At 44.3% G+C, this 19,723-nt stretch overlaps 1 protein-coding gene and 1 long non-coding RNA gene across 2 annotated transcripts in view; both read right to left on the bottom strand.

Moving 5' to 3' along the window:
• Positions 1–19,723, bottom strand: part of LOC133274742 (uncharacterized) — a 236,679-nt gene that overhangs the window by 75,477 nt on the left and 141,479 nt on the right. The window contains exon 2 of the long non-coding RNA XR_009745226.1: positions 3,882–3,976. This is a non-coding gene — a long non-coding RNA (uncharacterized LOC133274742). The remainder of the gene's footprint in view (positions 1–3,881; positions 3,977–19,723) is intronic.
• The window catches only part of LOC133274741 (putative uncharacterized protein DDB_G0290521), a 51,623-nt gene continuing 41,267 nt past the window's right edge, over positions 9,368–19,723 (bottom strand). Inside the window, exon 2 of the mRNA XM_061464289.1 lies at positions 9,368–10,315. Within this exon, the coding sequence (XP_061320273.1) occupies positions 9,456–10,088 (633 nt within the window). The 5' untranslated portion in view covers positions 10,089–10,315 and the 3' untranslated portion in view covers positions 9,368–9,455. The remainder of the gene's footprint in view (positions 10,316–19,723) is intronic.

Raw genomic sequence — 19,723 nt, 5'->3', positions numbered from 1 at the left:
TCTGAAGCCAATGTTTCTGAATTTCTCTTTCATCTCCAATTCCCTTGCTTGTGTATCATCCCATACCCAAATATCCCAGCAACGATCTTCCAGCAACGTGAAACTGTTAAACACTACCTTCTGTGCTCTGGCTGTTCAAATGAGCAGAAGGGCGACAAGGAAGCAAACAGCAGCACTGAGAGAAGTGATGCAGAAGCAGGCTCTAAAGTCTCCACACAGATTTACCTAGCTGCTGAAGTACTGGACTGGCTTGATAGCTTTTTCCAGCTCAGCATTCACTTCAGGTTTTATTGCAGAAAAAAGCTATTCATTGCCAGTCTCTTGCGGTTGGCAAGACTTAGCATTACCTAATAGTTCACAAGAGTACTCTAGAACACCCAAAAGAAACAGACAGGAAAACCCATATAAATAAATATAATGAACTAAACTCCCAAAGCAAAAGGCATATCCTCATGCAGAGCCTGTCCTGCCTCTCCACCCATGATAACATGACATGCTAAAAAATCTTCGAACACTTTAGAGAACAAGGAAGTGCAAAAGGTAAGAGGGCTGGGGAACACTCTTCCTTGGTTTTACATATTTATTTTCACCTTCTCACAGACATAAGTATACATTCACATACCTTTGTGTGTCATTTCACTCTCTAGTAAAGATCAAATACTCATGAGGAGTTTTCGCAATTGGGAGGAATTTGCTCACAGTTTATGTGCTCCCTCTAGGAACACCAAATCATTTCAGTCAAGACAGAGGCAGGGTCTGGACAATAATCTGAAAAATAATACGGTCAGCCTCATAAAATGTATTGCTCCTACTGAAAACCAGGTACCCATTGGCCTCAGTGCTGCTGACAGTGCACTGCGTGCAGCCATGAAATAAAGACCCCACAGCATTTTACTGAGCATCGACCAGTCGCACTGGACAACATACCAGGACCAATGTGGGAGATGAGAATAAAGACCAAACAGCTCTGGAGATGTCCTAAAGAAGACCAGTAAACAGGCCTCCATAGAGAAAAGTGATAGAAAAATCAAATCACACTGAAATATATTGAAGCTTAAAGCTGCTTACAAAAATGGCTTAAGGTGAACGATTAATTTCAAACCAGGCTAAATTGAGGAAAAGAACTTTGATGCACACACTAATTTTGTTCCTCAAAGTCAAGAATTGCCTAATCAATAGTAGTGCTAAAAGGAGATGAGCGCTCTCAGGGGTACCATTACAAAGAATTGCACTGGGTTTTAGCCACCTGGCTCCCAATTGCTTTAATAGCTGTCACACGACTAAAGCCTGGTCTAAAGCTTTAAAACCTTACCCCTCAGTCTTCCTGAGCATCCACTGCTGTCAAGTGGCAAATGCAAAACAACAGGAGAGACTCTAAGATTTACTCCTGTATTGACCAGTACAAGAGCATGCCCAGGAATTTGCACTGCTGTTGCAAGTGTCAGTTACTGGGTGAAGAAAGGCAAAGCAGGAGAGGGTAAAAGGGGTGAGGGAAAGTGAAAGAAACTGCTCTTAACCCTTCCTCTGTTGATGTGTTGATAGCAGTCTGCATCAGGTACTCACATTGCTGGGCTAATCCAATCAGCCTTCCTCTTCCATTAGCTAAAAATAAACTACCACTTTTTATGTAATGCTCTGACGGCTCACCCCATTCCAAGTTGTGCTGAAAATCTTAATAGAAAACCTTCAAGGGGTTTAAGATTTTAAATCAAATAAAGAAGCAGACAGAAAGAGAAAAATCCAATCAGAGCAGAAAGGGTTGGTTTATACAGAACCTGATTTTCTTTCCATTTTCACCAGCATCAAACTCCACAGGAGAAGTAGCTGGAGAGACAGAAGGAAGCAGACAAAATGGGAGGGGAAGGAAGAGTTGCTTTTACACTCATATTATACATAATTTTATAAAAGGAGAGGTGCCATCCTGTCAACAAGATCTGGGCTTGACTTCGATCTTGGGCCTGCTAGTGGTCAGCTGCAGGATAGTGAGCACTCTGCTCCCTTTCTCAAGCAGCTTCTACAGTTCCAGAGCCCTCCAGGAAACAGAGAAAATAAGCAAATCAAGGAACTTAAAAGAAACAAACCAACAAAAAAAAAACCAACCAACAAAACCCCAGCAAAACAGAAAAACCTCCTGAATCCTGGAACAAAACCTGAACCTGCTACTTGGGGGGGGGGAGGGGGGGGGGAAGGGGAAAAAGGGGGAAAAAATAGAAAAAAGATAGTACTAAGCTTCTAAACTAAAGCTTAGAAGGGTGATGCTTAGGCAATGGTTGCAAGAGAAAAAAAGGGAGGAAAAATCTTCCCCAAAATAGTAGATAAGTAGTAGCTAATTGTAGGCAATAGTAGATAACTGTTGTGAGCATGCAAAAACTAAGGTTGTTTGTTTTGGGGTTTTTTTCCATATATCCTGACCATATTTCACAGTGTGGCCCCTTTCCATTGATACCTACATACATTGCATGTGCTTTAGAATAATATTTATTAAAAAAAAAAAAAAAATCCCCAAAACTTCAAAAATCCCAAACAGAATGCCCTGAGCCAAAGCAAAACTGTGCACTGTAAGAAACTGAGAGCGTTGAGATTTCTATTGAAATAAAGGACAGAAGGCTGATAAGAAGATGGTACTTGCAGGTCAGATCCAGATCCCATTAACCTGATAAGCTTTGAATCCAACTATGACTGCAGGCCTGGCTCACGAGCCACAGAGTACTTACAAGTGCTACTGTTATGCTGGCTTTTGCAGTATCTCCCTTCATAGACATTAGAGCCAAACCACATCAGTTCCTCTCAGTTGAGCTGGATTGGCACTTTGGAAATCCAAGTGCACAGGAAAGGTTTAAATTCTCACATTTGAGGAGTAAGAGCAACATAGAGCTCAGATACTGGCAAAACATGGCTCGAGAAAAATGAAGGTAGAACAATTGGCAGAAAAGAAGAAACAATGAGCAATAGAGAGGGAAATGAAATATCAAAAAGGTACATCAGGGAAAGGAGAACAGGAGAGAAGTACACTAAAACTCAAAGGAAAAGCAAGAGGCAAGAGATATACTGGAGGCAATAGAAGGAAATAGTGAGGTAATGAGAGAAAGAAAGAAAAGGGAGGGGAAAAGATGTGAGGAGCTAACAATGGCAAGACATAGGAGAGAAAATGGGAGAGACAGGAAAAGGGAGGTAAAGAGAAGGAATTATACAGGGAAAGGGCCAGAAAGAGGAGAACAATCCTAGGGAGCCTGCTGTGGTGGGTCACAGAGGAGTTCACAAGCCCATGCACTTCAACTACTTCTTTTTGATTCTGTGTCATTGTCAGGCTTCAGACTGCAGCTGCAAATTGTTTGTCTGGCAGTTCTGGTAGGTTTGATTCAATAACTCCTGTAAGAGGGCAGGCAGGATATCAATGCTGCTTTATTGCCTTTTTCTCTGCCTACAATAGCAAACCTCCAGTCATACAGTATTATAAAGTTCCATCACTGGGGGCTGTATCTCAGCATAGTCACATCTCATCTTCCTGGATAAGCTGGCAAAGGTAATGAGCTTCACAAATTAACAACATTGAGGCCTAAAGACTGGTGTCAGGGTTGAGCACTGGGCAAACAGCAGACCCTTGCTTACCAAGTACCACAGCAAAGGGTAGGTACCTCCTACAGCATCATCTCCACCAAAATATACTTGACACAATTACCAAGTCTCATTCCAGCCACTAGTGAACAAAGCATTAACACTCCAGAAAGCTGCACTGCTGGGGAATAGAAAAAATAACCCATGCAGTTCTGTCAGGTGGATAACTTTTCATGGCTCTCTCCAAATCTTTTGGATGCAGGCTCTTTAAAAATAATCACAGAGCGACATTTAACATAAGATTGGACTGACTGATGTGGACTTACCATTTTTCCTCCTGGAGGTTGGCTCCTTCAGACTGTGGGGGTGTCCCTCACCAGGCTGACACAGAGAAATTTCCCCAGCCTTGAGTGTGCATGATCTGCCAATAAAAAGAGGCTTTCAGTTACACAATGCTGTCACATAGCACCTTTTACAAGCACTACATTCAAGTTAAAAATGTCACAGCAAAACAGGAAAATCACCACAGAGAAAACTGACTATGAGGCATTTTATTGATGTGTCTTCTAAAAAAGAAAAATTCCTTGCACATTGTTCTGGTTAAAGCCGCACAAATCAGAACAGAACTTCTCATTCAGACCTGGTCAGTACAAATATCAAGAGTAGCTGAATACAGAGACCCGTTTTGTCCACTTAAACTCTGTTTCCCATATATACACACATATAGAAAAATCCCTGTTTCACTGTAAAAATCGCAAGTGGATGTCTTTAAGGCTGTGTTTAGAAATCATTGTGACTTTACACTGCAGTTTATTCCATGTATTTCCACTCTTTTGAGTCACACTCTTCAACCTCTTACTTCTTAATAGATTAATTTGCGATTGCTCCCTTGACATTTCAGCCTTTCATGATGAAGAGCAATTCCTCTCATTTCACTCATCAAGGCTCTATATAATAATGAAAGTTCCCACAGGTCACCTCTATTGCACCTTAACCCCTTTAGCTTTCCCCCCAGTGAGTGTTCTTAAACCTGGAGCCGTCTGGGTTAAGGCAAAAAAATATATTTCTCCCGCAAGATGATTGCAACCAAATCCATATTGCATTGGTTCTATAGGAAATGTGACTATACCCATGTGATTTCAATTCTCCAACACCCTTACATTGTCATAATATCTTATTTGTTGGGGTTTTTTTTGTTTTTTGGTTTTGGGTTTTTGCTCTTTTTCCAAGCAGTCATACACACAGAACTGCTGGGATTTTTCTCTAATAACCTCAGGTCTTTTTTTCTTTGGTACATTGAATAATATGAACTCTGCTGTGGTTGACTAGCTATACACTTACTGTTATAGCCACTAAAAGATCCAAATCCTTCTTGGTTTGGTAAGCATTACTTCTTACTATTTGCTTAATCTTTACATTTAGCAGAATAATCAATGCCTGCTATTTTACTTGTTACAATCTTTCAGAATAAAATTGATAGGCAAGATTCTAAGCTGCTGTAAATTGGCATGTCCTCTAGCATCACTTCACTGCTCCGCCTTCACACATTAAGTAGATGCTTCAAAACAAACCTGGAGGGCAAACCACCAGTTTGAATTTTCCAGTTGTTACTTATGACCAATAGCTGTTTCCTAAGCTGTGGTCCTGCTTCGTGATTTACATTTATGCAGAGGAAAGTTCCGGCACAGCCTGCGGGCAGGTAGGCAGGCAGGCAGGCATGCTTGTGCACTGTGGAAAAGCTACAGCTCTGGGGGCAAGTGAGCAGTAGCTGAAGGCAACCAAAAGCAGCCCTCTTCTCCCAAGAAATCCACACTAAAAGACCAAATCATTGCATTTTTTCAAGGAACAGTTTTACATTGCATGGTATTCCAGGATCTCCCTTCTTCTGTGCAATCTGTCCATTCCACAGGAAGCAAAATATTTATTGCCAGTAATATAGTACTAAATAAAACAACCACCACACATTCATATACACAGCTCTGACAGTTGTGCTTCTTTAGAGGGAGGAGACAACAGTTAGTAAAAAATAATTCAGTGCTGACTGGGTTGGGGATAATTTTCTTGCAACTAAGGATGGGATTGAGACAAAAAATTGTTTCAAATAACTATGAAGGAGTCACAGAACAGCAACACCTTTCAGCCTCTAGAGACCTAGAAATGATTTAAACAGGTGTACCACTTAAACGGAGAAAAGCTATTATCCTATCACTAGTCTCTTGAGCCATTCAGTCCCATTTGAACCAATTTTTTCTTCAACAAGCTATTTTACATATTTTATTTAGTCACAGTCTTTATGGGAGAAGCTTATCACATGACTTGTGCAAAAACATAAGTACCTCTCCGCTCTGCATTTCTGTTTATTCTTGGGTTTGTCTCTAACATGACTGAACTATTAAATGTATACGTCCTTTTCTCTCCTTATGTAACCCTGCTTTTCTTGCTACCATTCACAAAATAAGACAGCTTCTTAGTAGCTTTCAGAAAAAGATCCAGCCTAGAAGCATGTGTTCTAGAGATACATACTTTTTCCAGATAAATGTAAATCTATTGCCCACAAATGTCACAGTAGTCATCAGTACGATAGGTCAATATCTCTGCAGCCCAAGAAGGGTCAAATCCAGGATTTCAGAGTAAGAACTGAAGCACATCATTGCTAAGGATTAAATTTGCAAAAGTAGTCTTCATTCTTAGGTGCACTGTCCATCAAATGGACAAAAAGGTGGATAGTTCCCACAATTATACAAAGAAGCTGTAATTAATAATTAAGAATGTCTTAGGCATTGGTGTGTGACACTGGACAAGCAAAAAATAAAGACATCCATATTGGAAAACCATTTATGAAAGTGGGCTGCAAATGTGGCCACTATGTCAGTGGTAGAACAAAGCTGAGAGCCAGGAGGGTCAGAGCTGAGGTTTGGTGATGGGGCCACACCAGCCTAGGAGGAGAATTTATTCTGATGAGAAAGCAAACACACGGTCCTGCTCAAACCTCTTGACTACTCTCACTGGCTTTTCACTATTTAATGAGCTCAGAGGAGCCTGTTTTGTCTACCTTATGCTTTTTCTTCATTAAGCATTTCCCTATAGTTTCTCTCACCACTGAATTTACTCAGGTTCCTCCATCACTCCTGGAATTAGAATCCATCCCTTTGAAAAACTGGTGCTTTCTTCATTTCAAGCAGCTAATCCCCCTCCCGCTCACCCCACGGGTTACACTGCTGGAGCAACACTACTTTGATACTGTTCCTCTGGCAGCAATTAGAATCAAATCAGCACCAGCCTGTTTATAAAAAAGGATGTTGCTATAATGACACTATCAATTCTTCCAAATGTTGTAGCTATTTATCAAGTGATTAAAGTAGAGTAAGTTACTCCAGTTTTACTAGCCTATTTTCCATTGCAACTTAAAAGGTTTTACTGCCTCAAGTATGGCACTTGGACTGCTAATAATTTCAATTTTATTACATTATCATATTTTTTAGATTTATTTCTAGGTTTTGCATAAGATTCAAATTGTTACCCAGTTTATAAAATAAGATAAATTTATCTTGGTCAAAAATCACATTAAGATAATTATCTTGCCCTTTTGGCAGATAATTTTGTTTGTAATATATTGAAAATGCTTATTTTTTGTTTTTGTAACCACTCATTCTTGCAATAGTGGCAATTTTTTCTGACTCAGGCAACTCTATCTCCCTCTCACTGTCAAGAGCTGTCATGTCTCCTCCCATTTTCCCATCTCTACTAGAGGAAACCCAAACAAAATGTGCCTGCTCTTGGCTTCCCAGCAAGCTACCATGGACACCTATATTTCTGGCGGGTATGGCTGCTGGTCATGCTATTCCGCGGTGTCAGGGACTCATGGGGAATGATTACTCAGCAGTCCCACACTATGATTATGGTAACACTTCGAGCGGGGCATTGGCAATATGCACACTAACAGACACTGTGACAGCCTCTTACCCAGCCAATGTGCTATGGTATGCACATTGTGTCCCCCTTGCGCTTCTCTCTGTTAGTGAAAATGTTAATTGCTGATAGCTGACAGAAAAGACCCCTTCTGAAAGAATGAATGGAGGTCACTGGTTGATTCCTTCTTCCTTTTCCCTCTCTGTCAAGCCCTGTGTTGTGGTTTAAGCCCAGCTGTAATTCAGAACCACACAGCATCTCTCTCACTCCCTCCCCTTCCTCCCCCCAGGTCCCGGAGGGATGGGGAAGAGAATCGAAAGAATGTAACTCCCACGGGCTGAGCAGCACTCAAGGGTGGTGTGACTTTGCTCAGGCCACGATAGTCTACTGTTAGTCTCCACTCTCCATTAGACTTTAGCACTGGCCATATGGGGCTATTAAAGGGCGAGCGGGTCCTGCTGATCACTCCCTGACTCTCCAGTCTACAGATCAGCTGATGGATGGGAATCAGGGAGTCTCGGTTGGTGCGATATTGCCGCCGGTGCACTGTTGTGGTCACAATTGGCACTTGTTGTTCTTCGACCTTCAGCAACCCCACAGCAGAGGGATCTTCTGAGATACCAGGCAAGGTGGACAGCTGCTCAATTTCCTCAGTCTCCAAAGCAGCAATACCAAAAGCCCACCGGTACCCTTTTGGGTCTTTGAAGTACCCTCTCTTGAGGTAGTCTATGCCGAGGATGCATGGAGCCTCTGGACCAGTCACAATAGGGTGCTTTTGCCATTCCCTCCCAGTCAGGCTGATTTCAGCCTCCAGCACAGTCAACTCTTGGGATCGTCCTGTCACTCCAGAGATATAAATGGGCTCCATCCCTTGACAGCTTGATGGCATCAGGGTACACTGTGCACTGGTATCTACTAGAGCCTTATGCTTCTGTGGGACTGATGTGCCAGGCCATCTGATCCACACAGTCCAGTAAATCCGATTGTCCCCTACCTCCACCTGGCTGGAGGCAGGGTCCCTCTAATAGTCATCACAATGTTGGACATTTAAGTCTTGTAGAAAGGGATTATACTTCTTTACCACAGGAGCTGGAGTAAAATCAACTATTCCACTCCATCTGGGAACCTACTCGCCAGAGACTGAAGCTGCAGCTTTCATGGGATGATCATCCTTGACCCTTGTTCTCCTCTTCAATTCACTCACCCGTTCCTCCAAAGCTGAAGTAGGTTTCCCATCCCACTTTGTCATGTCTTCTCCGTGATCCTGCAGGTAAAACCATAGGGTAGCCTGTGGCGTATACCTTCTATATATTCTCTCTCGAGCAGTAGGAGGCCTTTTGTTAATAGCTGAGATGTGTTGGTACACATGAGGAGCTGGATAGATCAGATAGATCATCCCTCAATTGTCTGAGCTCCTGGGACAGTTTTTCTACAGCTGAGATGATGGAGGGGGTGAGATTGTCTTCAGACTCTCGGAGTTTATGAACCATTTCATCCACTGTTAGTGGTACTATGTCATTCCAGGTTACTGTTGCCAATGAATGGGCATATGATGACGGTGCATTCCATGTAAGTTTTCGCCACATGGGTTGTGTACATTCGACTTCACCTGGATCTATGAGTGTATCCCCATTATTTGGCTTGATGTGATAGAGCATCTCTACGATGGCTGATTCCCTCAGAGACTGGATGCCTTTTTCTAGAGTAGTCCACTTGGCCAAAAAACTCATAACATCGTCCTGGTATGGAAACCTTTCATTCACAGCTGCCAAGAGCCGCCTGCAAAGGCTGAGGGACTGTTTCTCTGTTGCAATTGCTTTGTTAATCCCCCCTTCCCTAGCAAGCGATCCCAGCTGCTTGGCTTCTGTACCTTCTAGTTCATGAACATCGGCCCCATTTTCCCAGCATCGGAGCAACCAGCTGATGATGTGCTCACCTGGTTGACAGGTAAAATCTTTTCGCATATTCTGTAGCTTTGTTGAGATCCAGGGTCAAGACGTCACCTCTTCTTCCTCTTCTTCCTCTGATTCACATACTAATAACTCCTGGTCTGAAGCTGTCCTGGGTGATGAGTACATTGTTTCTTCATCTTGCTTCATCTTTCTTGCCTTTTTACTTTTCTCCTTGCGTACAAGGGCAACCAATATTGGCACAATTTGGTCCTCTGGTGTAGCTGCTGTACTTGGAGTTGGATTAGCTGCGCTGTCTGTTGTGGTCAAAGTTTGAGTAGCTGCTGTACTTGTTGCTGGGGCTGGTGTAGTTGCTGTGCTTGGAGCTGGAGTAGCTGCCCTGTCAGTTGTGGTCGGAGTTTGGGTAGCTGCTGTACTTGTCACTGGGGCTGGTGTAGCTGTTGTGCTTGGAGTTGCAGTAGCTGTGCTGTCTGTTGCTTTGCCATCAGATCCAGGGACTTTTTTTTCCTTTTTAAGGTGCTGGATAGTGTTGAACAGGGCTCTGTAAGCATAGGCCAAGCCCCAGCACGTTGCCATGATTTCTCCGTCTCTGGTATGGCCAGAATGACCACACACCTCATTTAAGTGTTTTACTAATTTTGTCTGATTTTGTACTTGTTCAGTGGTGAAATTCCAAAGCACTGGAGTGACCCACTGGCCTAGATACTTGCCCATACTATCGCACACACCCTGCCACTCATGACTGTCCAGCCTCGGGGAAAAACTCTTGGTCCTCTTATATCGTTATCTAACCCTAGACAAGCCCCAAACCCAACTCTGCTCAGCTCTTGAAATCAAATGAAATGGTTGTGGGTAAAACACACTCTGCATGCATGCCAACATGGTGATCCCCATCGCAATCAGCAGGCAGGTCTCAAGGGTACCTAAAGGCCATTCAAAACCTTCAGAACTCTCAAATGATGGTGGAAATGGTCTGGTGGGGGTGGGGCTGAGAGCATAAGGGAATGTCTCTTTCATGGGTTGACCACCCGAGGAGGGGAGAAAAGATGTGTAATTGTTAAACACTTCCATTATATACCTGCCAAAGTATAGAGGTGGTGACCACACTGGGTCAAGATCAGTTTCATGATCAATGATTCTATTGTATTACAAGTCATTACCATAAAGTACAATGAAGCAAGAACCTTAACCCAAGGCCCCCAGCTGATAAACACTAACACAGTAAATACTGGCTGTAAATAAGGTACAACATGCTGAAACTGTGAAATCAAGAGAACCAACTTTGAGAGCCAATAAATCAGCATTGTGACAAGTGATTATTAATCCAAAACAATGAATGCTCATCACAAATATGATTAGACACAGTCTGGTCAGATCTGTCGTTACCTCAACCCTTCATGCCACCATTGGGCACCAAAAAGAACTGTCATGGTTTAAGCCCAGCTGGCAACCCAGAACCATGCAGCTGCTCTCTCACTGCCCCCCTTTCCTCCCCCCAGGTCCTGGAGGGATGGAGAGGAGAATCGAAAGGATGTAACTCCCACTGGTTGAGATAAGAACAGTCCAGTAACTAAGGTATAATACAAATCACTACTGCTACAACCAATAATAATAATGATAATGGAAATAACAAGGGAAGAGAATACAACCGCTCACCACCCGCTGACTGATACCCAGCCCAACCAAGCAGTGATCTAACCCTTTTGGGTAACTGCCCCCAGTTTATATAGTGGGCATGACGTGCTGTGGTATGGAATACCTCTTTGTGTAGTTTGGGTCAGGTGTCCTGTCTCTGCTTCCTCCCGGCTTCCCCTCCTCCCTGGCAGAGCATGAGACTCAGAAAGTCCTTGGTCAGAGTAAACATTACTGAGCACCAACTAAAAACATGGGTGTTATCAGCACTGTTCCCAGGCCGAAAGTCAAAAACACAGCACTGCACCAGGTACTGAGAAGGAGAAAAATGACTGCTACTGCTGAACCCAGGACACCCTGGTATCCTTGAAACTGATGCACTCCCTCCCATCTAAGTCCACACTTCTCCCACATCCCAAAATCAGCAGCCTGCAGGTAGCACTGTAGCCTGCCTAGGCAATTAATTCAGAACCAATTTAGCCAGATAATAAGTGTCTACTAAAGTTCTCAAATTACCAGAAAGATAGTACTTATCAGGTATCAGAAGAAAGTTGCAGCAACTTGGTCAGTTGCTGAGGTGAGTAGCTCGAGAGAGGACGCCTTCAACACCGGAGCCGGGGGGGGAGATCAGCGTCCAGGAGCCTCAACTTAGAGCGACAAAAGCCACCGAGGGAGCCTCAAGTCCTCAACAGGACCTGCCCAGGAGCCGGAAGCTCAGCTGACACGAGCGAGGAGCTCACTCACCGGGGAGGGAGCCTGAAGCAGCAGCACCAGCCCTGGGTGGTTAAAAACCTGCTCCAGGGAGCGCGAGCGACCAGGAGCGTGGGGAAGCAGTTTGTGCGGGATGGTGGGAACTCGTCATATGATCAGGGCCCGGTCTGGGAGCTCTGCTCTGGCTGCCCCGGCGGTGGCCAGACTATTACCCACTCCTGGTGATCCATGTGGGTGCTAGGGATATATATAGTAGTAGCCTGGGGAACATAAAGAAGGACTACAGAGCCCTGGGGGAGGTGGTTAGGGGCTCTGGAGCTCAGGTGGTCTTTTCATCAATTCTCCAGGGTACAGGGGAGGACCTAAAAAAAGCTAGGAGGATTGGCCAGGTTAATAACTGGTTAAAAGGGTGATGTCATAGTCAGGGGTTTGGGTGTCTTGAACACGGGACCCAAGCTTGTAGGCCAGGTCTGCTGGGGGCTGGTGGAGCTGGTCTGATAAAGAAGGGAAAGAGCAGTTTTGGTAGGAGGCTTGCCAGACTGGTCAAGGAGGCTTTAAACTAGATGTGTTGGAGGAGGGGGGCATCATTCCATCCCAACACACCCAGTCAGTTGCCAGAACCTATAATAAATGCCTGGAGCAACGTAGAGATATCCCAGCCGCCCCAGCCAATGAGCCAGCTTCAGTTGGAGCTCGGCTCAGATGCCTCTATACAAATGCCCGTAGTATGGGGAACAAACAAGAGGAATTAGAGATATGTGCACGTCTACGGGGGTGTGATATAATAGGCATCACAGAAACATGGTGGGATGGCTCCTATGACTGGAGTGTTGGAATGGAAGGTTACAGGCTCTTTAGGAAGGACAGGCCTGGCAGGCGGGGAGGGGGAGTTGCCCTTTATGTTAGGGATAGGCTGGAGAGTATGCAACTCTGTCTGGGGACAGGTGAGCAGTCCACAGAGAGTTTGTGGGTCAGGGTTAAAGGGAATATAGCTATGGGAGACATTACTGTGGGGATCTGTTACAGACTGCCTGATCAAGGAGAACCTGCGGATGAAGCACTCCATAGACAGATAGGAAAGGCCTCACGCTCGCAGGCCCTTGTTCTCATGGGTGACTTCAACCACCCTGGCATCTGTTGGAAGGACGGTATAGCCTGGCACAAGCAATCCAGGAGGTTCCTCGATTGTGTAGAAGACAACTTCCTTCTGCAAGTAATAGAGGAGCCGACAAGGAGAGGTGCCATGCTTGACCTCGTGCTCACCAACAGGGAAGGGCTCGTTGGAAATGCGATGCTCCAGGGCAGCCTTGGATGCAGCAATCATGAGATGCTCGAATTTGAGATCCTGAGGACAGTGAGAAGAGCATGCAGCAAGCTCACTGCCCTGGACTTCAAGAGAGCAGACTTTGGCCTCTTCAGGAGCCTGCTTCGGAAGGCTCCATGGGATACAGCCCTAGAGGGCAGGGGGCCCAAGACTCTTGGTTGATATTCAAGGATCACCTGCTCCAAGCTCAGGAGTGTTGCATCCCAATTAGAAGGAAGTGCAGCAGGAGGGCCAGGAGACCTCCTTGGATGGATAAGGAGCTGCTGAGGAAACTTAGAGGGAAAAGGAGACTTATAAAAAGTGGAAGCAAGGACAGGTGGCATGGGAAGACTACAGGGATGCTGTCCGGGAAGCTAGGGACTAGGTTAGGAAAGCTAAGGCCCAGTTAGAATTAAACTTAGCTAGAGGTATTAAAGATATCAGGAAGGGATTCTACAGGTACATAGCAAATAAAAAACAGACTAGGGAGAACGTAGGCCCCCTCAGGAAGCTCTCGGGAGAACTGGCTGCACAGGATTTGGAGAAGGCTGAGCTTCTGAATGACTTCTTTGCCTCAGTCTTCACTGGCAAAGGCTCTGATCACACCACCCAAGTGGTTGGAAGGCAGACACAGGGACTGTGAGAATGAAGACCTTGCGCACACTGTAGGAGAGGAACTGGTTCGAGACCATCTTAAAAATCTGAATGTGCACAAGTCCATGGGACCTGATGAGATCCATCTGTGGGTCCTGAAGGAGCTGGTGAATGAAGTTGCGAAGCCGTTGGCCATCATATTTGAGAAATCGTGGCAGTCAGGTGAAGTTCCCAATGACTGGAAAAAGGGAAATATAACCCCCATTTTCAAGAAGGGGAATTACAGACCAGTCAGTCTCACCTCTGTGCCTGGCAAAATCTTGGAGCAGATTCTCCTGGAAGGCATGCTAAGGCACATGAAAATCAACAAGGTGCTTGGTGACAGCCAGCATGGCTTCACTAAGGGGAAATCCTGCCTGACCAATTTGGTGGCCTTCTATGATGGGGCTACAGAACTGATGGACAGGGGTAGAGCAGTTGATGTCATCTACCTGGACTTGTGCAAAGCATTCGACACTGTCCCACACGACATCCTTGTCTCTAAATTGGAGAGACATCAATTTGATGGATGGACCACTCGGTGGATAAAGAACTGGCTGGATGGACACACACAAAGAGTTGTGGTCAATGGCTCAATGTCCGGCTGGAGACCAGTAACGAGTGGTGTCCCTCGGGGATCGGTGTTGGGACCGTTCTTGTTCAACATCCTCCTCGCTGACATGGACAGTGGGATTGAGTGCGCCCTCAGCAAGTTTGCCGATGACACCAAGCTGTGTGGTTTGGTTGATACGCTGGAGGGAAGGAATGCCATCCAGAGGGACCTTGACAGGCTTGTGAGGTGGGCTGATGCCAACCTCATGAAGTTTAACCATGCCAAGTGCAAGGTCCTACACCTGGGTTGGAGCAATCCCAGGCACAGCTACAGGTTCGGCAGAGAAGAGATTCAGAGCAGCCCTGAGGAGAAGGACTTGGGGGTGTTGGTTGATGAGAAAATGAACATGAGCCAGCTTCAGTGTGTGCTCCCAGCCCAGAAAGCCAACCGTATCCTGGGCTGCATCAAAAGGAGCATGACCAGCAGGTCGAAGGAGGTGATCCTGCCTCTCTACTCTGCTCTTGTGAGACCTCATCTGGAGTATTGTGTGCAGTTATGGTGTCCTCAACATAAAAAGGACACGGAACTGTTGGAACAAGTCCAGAGAAGGGCCACGAGGATGATCAGGGGACTGGAGCACCTCCCGTATGAAGACAGGCTGAGAAAGTTGGGGCTGTTCAGCCTGGAGAAGAGGAGGCTGTGTGGAGACCTCCTAGCAGCCTTCCAGTATCTGAAGGGGGGCTATAGGGATGCTGGGGAGGGACTCTTCATTAGAGACTGCAGTGACAGGACAAGGGGTAACGGGTTAAAACTTAAACAGGGGAAGTTTAACTTGGATATAAGGAGGAAATTCTTTCCTGTTAGGGTGGTGAGGCACTGGAATAGGTTGCCCAGGGAGGTTGTGGGTGCTCCATCCCTGGCAGTGTTCAAGGCCAGGTTGGACGAGGCCTTGGGTGATATGATTTACGTAAGGCAGGGGGGATTAGAACTAGATGATCTTAAGGTCCTTTCCAACCCTAACTATTCTATGATTCTATTCTATGATTCTAACTAACCCAGGATTAAGAAAATTATACCTGCCCTCCACCCTGCCCACAGAGTCTCTGGGGAAGGTTATTCATTTGAGTTTTATCTTCAAATAGCTGCATGTGGGTATTGAACAGCCTCAGTACCTTGGCCCTAGGATGTCTGAAAAACCACCTACGATCTCCATCATTAGCACTTGGATTAACAGAAATTAGATTTTTCAATTTAAGGGAAATTTTGATACTTCTAAAACAGATTCACAATTACATGAAACCTTGTTAAAAGCACTAAACAGTACTTCTCTAGGGGAGAAAAACTAGCTTCAGGAAACTTATTTAGAATGCATGAGGTTTCTTTTGTGCAAATACAGCATCATTATAAAATAATAATTTATACAGACATGTTTTAACTTGATCTTAAAAAATTAGTTGAAATAAAATATCTCCTCCTACTTTAAAAATTATAAATGGTATGTGCTGCTTAGTGCTGACAGAAATAACTCTGTCACACAATAAAGTAAGTAGCATTCTGCTGTAGGAAAGGATAGCGATATTCTGAGTTTTGAATAGGCTAAATGTGGATTTTTCAACTATTCTAATGCACCAGCATAAGCAGGACTCATGACAGAAATACCAACTGGTATTACCAGATATTACCCTACTGGGTAATATCCAAAAGGTTTTGAGGTATGATGTTGAAATATAAACTTTTCTTTTTGAGTGAAATTATTCGCATTTCTCAATATCTGATGTAGCCTAGGAGCTTTATAAAAACAATTCCCTCCCTGTATTTTCCCCTACTTCTTGCTCAAGGGCCCAGGAAAGTAGAGGGTGCCTCCCACCTTTTTTCTGCCTTAAGGCAGGCAGAGAAAAAGAAGCAATTCAAAATCAGAGAAGACCTAACAGAAGTCCCAAAAGAGATCTAAAACTAATTTTCTTTAAAATATTCAGACTTCATTTCTATTTGGAATTAAAGCGAAGATCAGTTTACATATTTGTGCTGTTTCTGATGACAGTTCTATGGAATACATACAGACAGAAATTCACCTGTTTCTAGTGAGAAAACATCTACCTTTCTCCTTCATATGCTCAGAACCCAGGTAACATTAAACCTCTTTTGTGCCACCCTCCATTGTCACACAGCCAGCAGCTTGGGGACAACACACAAATGGCAGAAGCCAGGAAGGGAGCTAGGGCTCCCTGCAGTGAGAACGGGTTCAGTTCTGTGGATTTCTCTGTGTCACGGAAAAATCACACCAACAATTTCTATAAATCACAATCCAGATGGGTTGGCAACAAAAGTTGGACTGCTTTGCATACTCCATATCTCTGAACATTTTTTCTCTGGTAATGATATGGTGAAGAAACCGATGATCATAAATATGGAGTGTATCACTCTGTCCTTTAACTCCCTCCTTATTGCTTTTGCAACATAATACATGCATTTCAAATAAATTAAACATGTGACATATAAAATCAGTTCATGCTTTTGGGGAGTTGTCAAAATCCTGGGAAACCAAAACGTTGAAAATCACTTGTCAAAACGTTCCTGGCTGAAGTAGTTAAGCTGTCATCGACAGCTTAAACACTGTTTATTTGAATATGTAAAGCAACTTTTTGAAAAACCAAAAGTACAGACTCTGTTAATCAGAGTTCTTTCTCCAGACATCTTAATTCTACTTCCCTGATCTCCTGGGAAAGAAAACTTCACATGAAGTGCAAGGCCATATACACCCACAGTGAAGTAAGTACACTGCTCTACTAACACCACTGATTTGACAAAGTATGGCAATGGTATTACCATGGTACTACAGGACTATTACTCCGCAGTGCCCATTATTTGAAATGGAGTTTCTCTGTGCTTACCACAAAACAGCAAGTAGCATTTTGCAGTAACACAATAAATAACCCATGTCATCTCTGTATCTACACCTTTTGCAGGAACAGATACAGAGCCAATCTAAAAACAAATCTAAAAGTGCTATAATAATGCTGAAATGACATGCCTCTTAAGCTGTTTACAGCTGACAGACTAAGTGAAATGGTATGACAAGGAAGAACACAGTATGTGTTGACAGCCCTGCTTAGTTCATATTTGAAAGACAAAATTAAAGTCGTACTTTCAGAAGGTGCAGAATTCTGCTCACCTGAAGGACATTCTCTAAAGCAAGGCATGGTATTAAGCCTCTGCCATCCTCCTCCTCCTGTCTCCCATTTTTATGTGTAGGCCACTAAGTGGCACACCTCAAAAACCAGTCCTGACTGCCTATCTCAGTAATTGCTTGTGAAAACGTATCATTTAGGAAACTATGAAGAAAGTAACAGCAAGAGCAGCCATAATTGTTCACCCTCCGTAATTTAAGGGAGCACAGCAGCATATGGGCAGCATTTAGCTTTTCTTACAGCAGGCAGCACTGTTAGGAAAGAGCAAACATCAAAGGCTGAGTACAAATCCCCTCTATCCATAGAGACACCTTTCACTTGATTACAGGATACGAGAGAAAAACATAAAAACCGCACTGAATCCTGAAAAAAGTAAATAAGAGCTAAGACAGGTCAGAGGAAAGGGCTGGAGACAGACGCTAGGAAAAAAAAAGACTGGTTTGGCAGTACTTGCACAGCTCTACGGCAAAGGGAGCAGGGAGGCCCAAAGGACAAATAGTGGCAAAAAGCTGGCCTCTCATTTTTAGCTTGTCCTTGCTAACCTATGGGCTGGCAGTAACAAGAGACTGTCAGCAGTGTGAGAGCAATTTGGTGGGCTCACTCCAGCTACTCTACCTCTAAAAAGAGGTTTCTTCACTGCAAAAGTTCATGCTAATACTTGGCCCCTCACTGTTAGAGGCCATGGGAAGCCATGAACATTCACCTTCCCTCCCACTCTGAGTGACTCTGTTACTGTACAGTAGATGCCCTGAAGAGAGAAAAGCCAACATCTGCTAGTCCTTTCCTGTGGATAAGCCCAGGGATTCAGCTGCTAGCAATGCCAGTCAGTCCAGCTCTTTAATGAGCCCTGTAATTGATGAAAATTACCCCAAAAGTTGCCAAATGAAGTCATCTTACTGAGAGGAACTACCAGGAAAGCATTAGGAATATTCTGCACTTGGAGGCATAGGATGCATTCACACTGGAGCGGCTCTACCAGCTCAGCTGACCAGGACCAAGAAGCTGCACTACCTGTGTTCAAGGGAAGCCTGGCTGCTGTTAGCCTTCCTTATGCATAAGTGGAGAGCTGGCTCCAACTGTAACTTTAGACCAGACTTAGTATGCAGCAGTTCCTGATGGTTTCTGTTGCTGCTCCATGCCTGGAGGCCACAGGCTGATCATGAGCAGGGGCTGTTCAAAACTTCTGGCTGAAGCTGCAGTTCAGGAACCAGAACAGTGCTGAGTGGAAGTGTTCTTTCAAATTAATGGAAGTTTTGCCTACATATTTCTTCTCACACATGAAGGTCATCAAATGTTTGTGTGCCAAATGTTAGAATTGATGCCATCCTAATGAACTCTGAAAACATTTTCCTGTCAAAGCAAATAGAACAAGTTGACATCACTGATCCCAGCATCGACCAAAGAGGAAAAACAAACAAACCATCAGTTAAAAAACTAGAGTGGTTTTTTTTTTGTTCTCTAAGTTCAAGGATGTGAGTCCAGCAGTGCAGTGACAAAGGGGAGCACAGTGCAGATGACAAAAGGGTTATGCTCACTGCAAAGGAAGTCAGTCCTGAGGAAAAAAGATTATTTCAGCATCAAGGTCAGCAATACCTGGGCACTACCTCCTCCTAGCATTTGGAACACGTGAGATCCCTCAGTCTGAGCTGCACTGGGTTATTACCTGTGACGTGTGCCATAGGCACCTGAATGGAGAGTAAAACCTACCAGTAAAACTCGTCAGAAGCTGCAAACTGATTACATTCTTAAAAGCAACCAGCAACTCCCAACTTGTCTACCAAGAAACTTCTTCTTTCCTTTTGGAGCTGTCTGTCCTTGTGGCCTCCTCTTCCATCTCCCACTATCCAAGTATCTATCCATCCAAGGATCACCATGGAATGGGAACCCTGCTACAATTGGATGTAAATACGAAGGAGGTGCATTTTACAGATATGCTGCTAAATTGGGATTAGGGAGATCCAGATTAATTTCTTCCTTCTGACACATGATTCCTGTGTGTCCTTTGGCAAATCTGTAAAATGATTCCACATGGGAAATAACCATACCACCTCCTTTGCCTCTCCAGCTTGTTCAGAAATCTGGGACAGGGCTCATCTTGCTGTGCACAGTTTCTAGCCAAGAAGTGTCTGGTCACAGTCTCTCTGGTTAGTTCAGTGGTTCAGCATACAACTAATTAAAGCTAATTTCACTATTCACATGGTACAGAGGAAAAGATAGACACTCTGCAGAATACAGAGGGGGTCTGCAAGCCTGGTGAAAGCAGCTAGGGACCAAGCACTGCTGAAATCCCCAAGACAATGTTTCTCCTCAGCTGCTTTGGCCATTTTCT

Source organism: Pezoporus flaviventris, unplaced genomic scaffold (genome assembly GCF_033815535.1).
Source record: "Pezoporus flaviventris isolate CSIRO_AGI_PZ_B2104156 unplaced genomic scaffold, CSIRO_AGI_Pfla_v1 ptg000036l, whole genome shotgun sequence".
NCBI lineage: Eukaryota > Metazoa > Chordata > Aves > Psittaciformes > Psittacidae > Pezoporus > Pezoporus flaviventris.
Note: the sequence above shows the minus strand (reverse complement) of the source record. Positions and strands in the feature narration are given on the sequence as shown.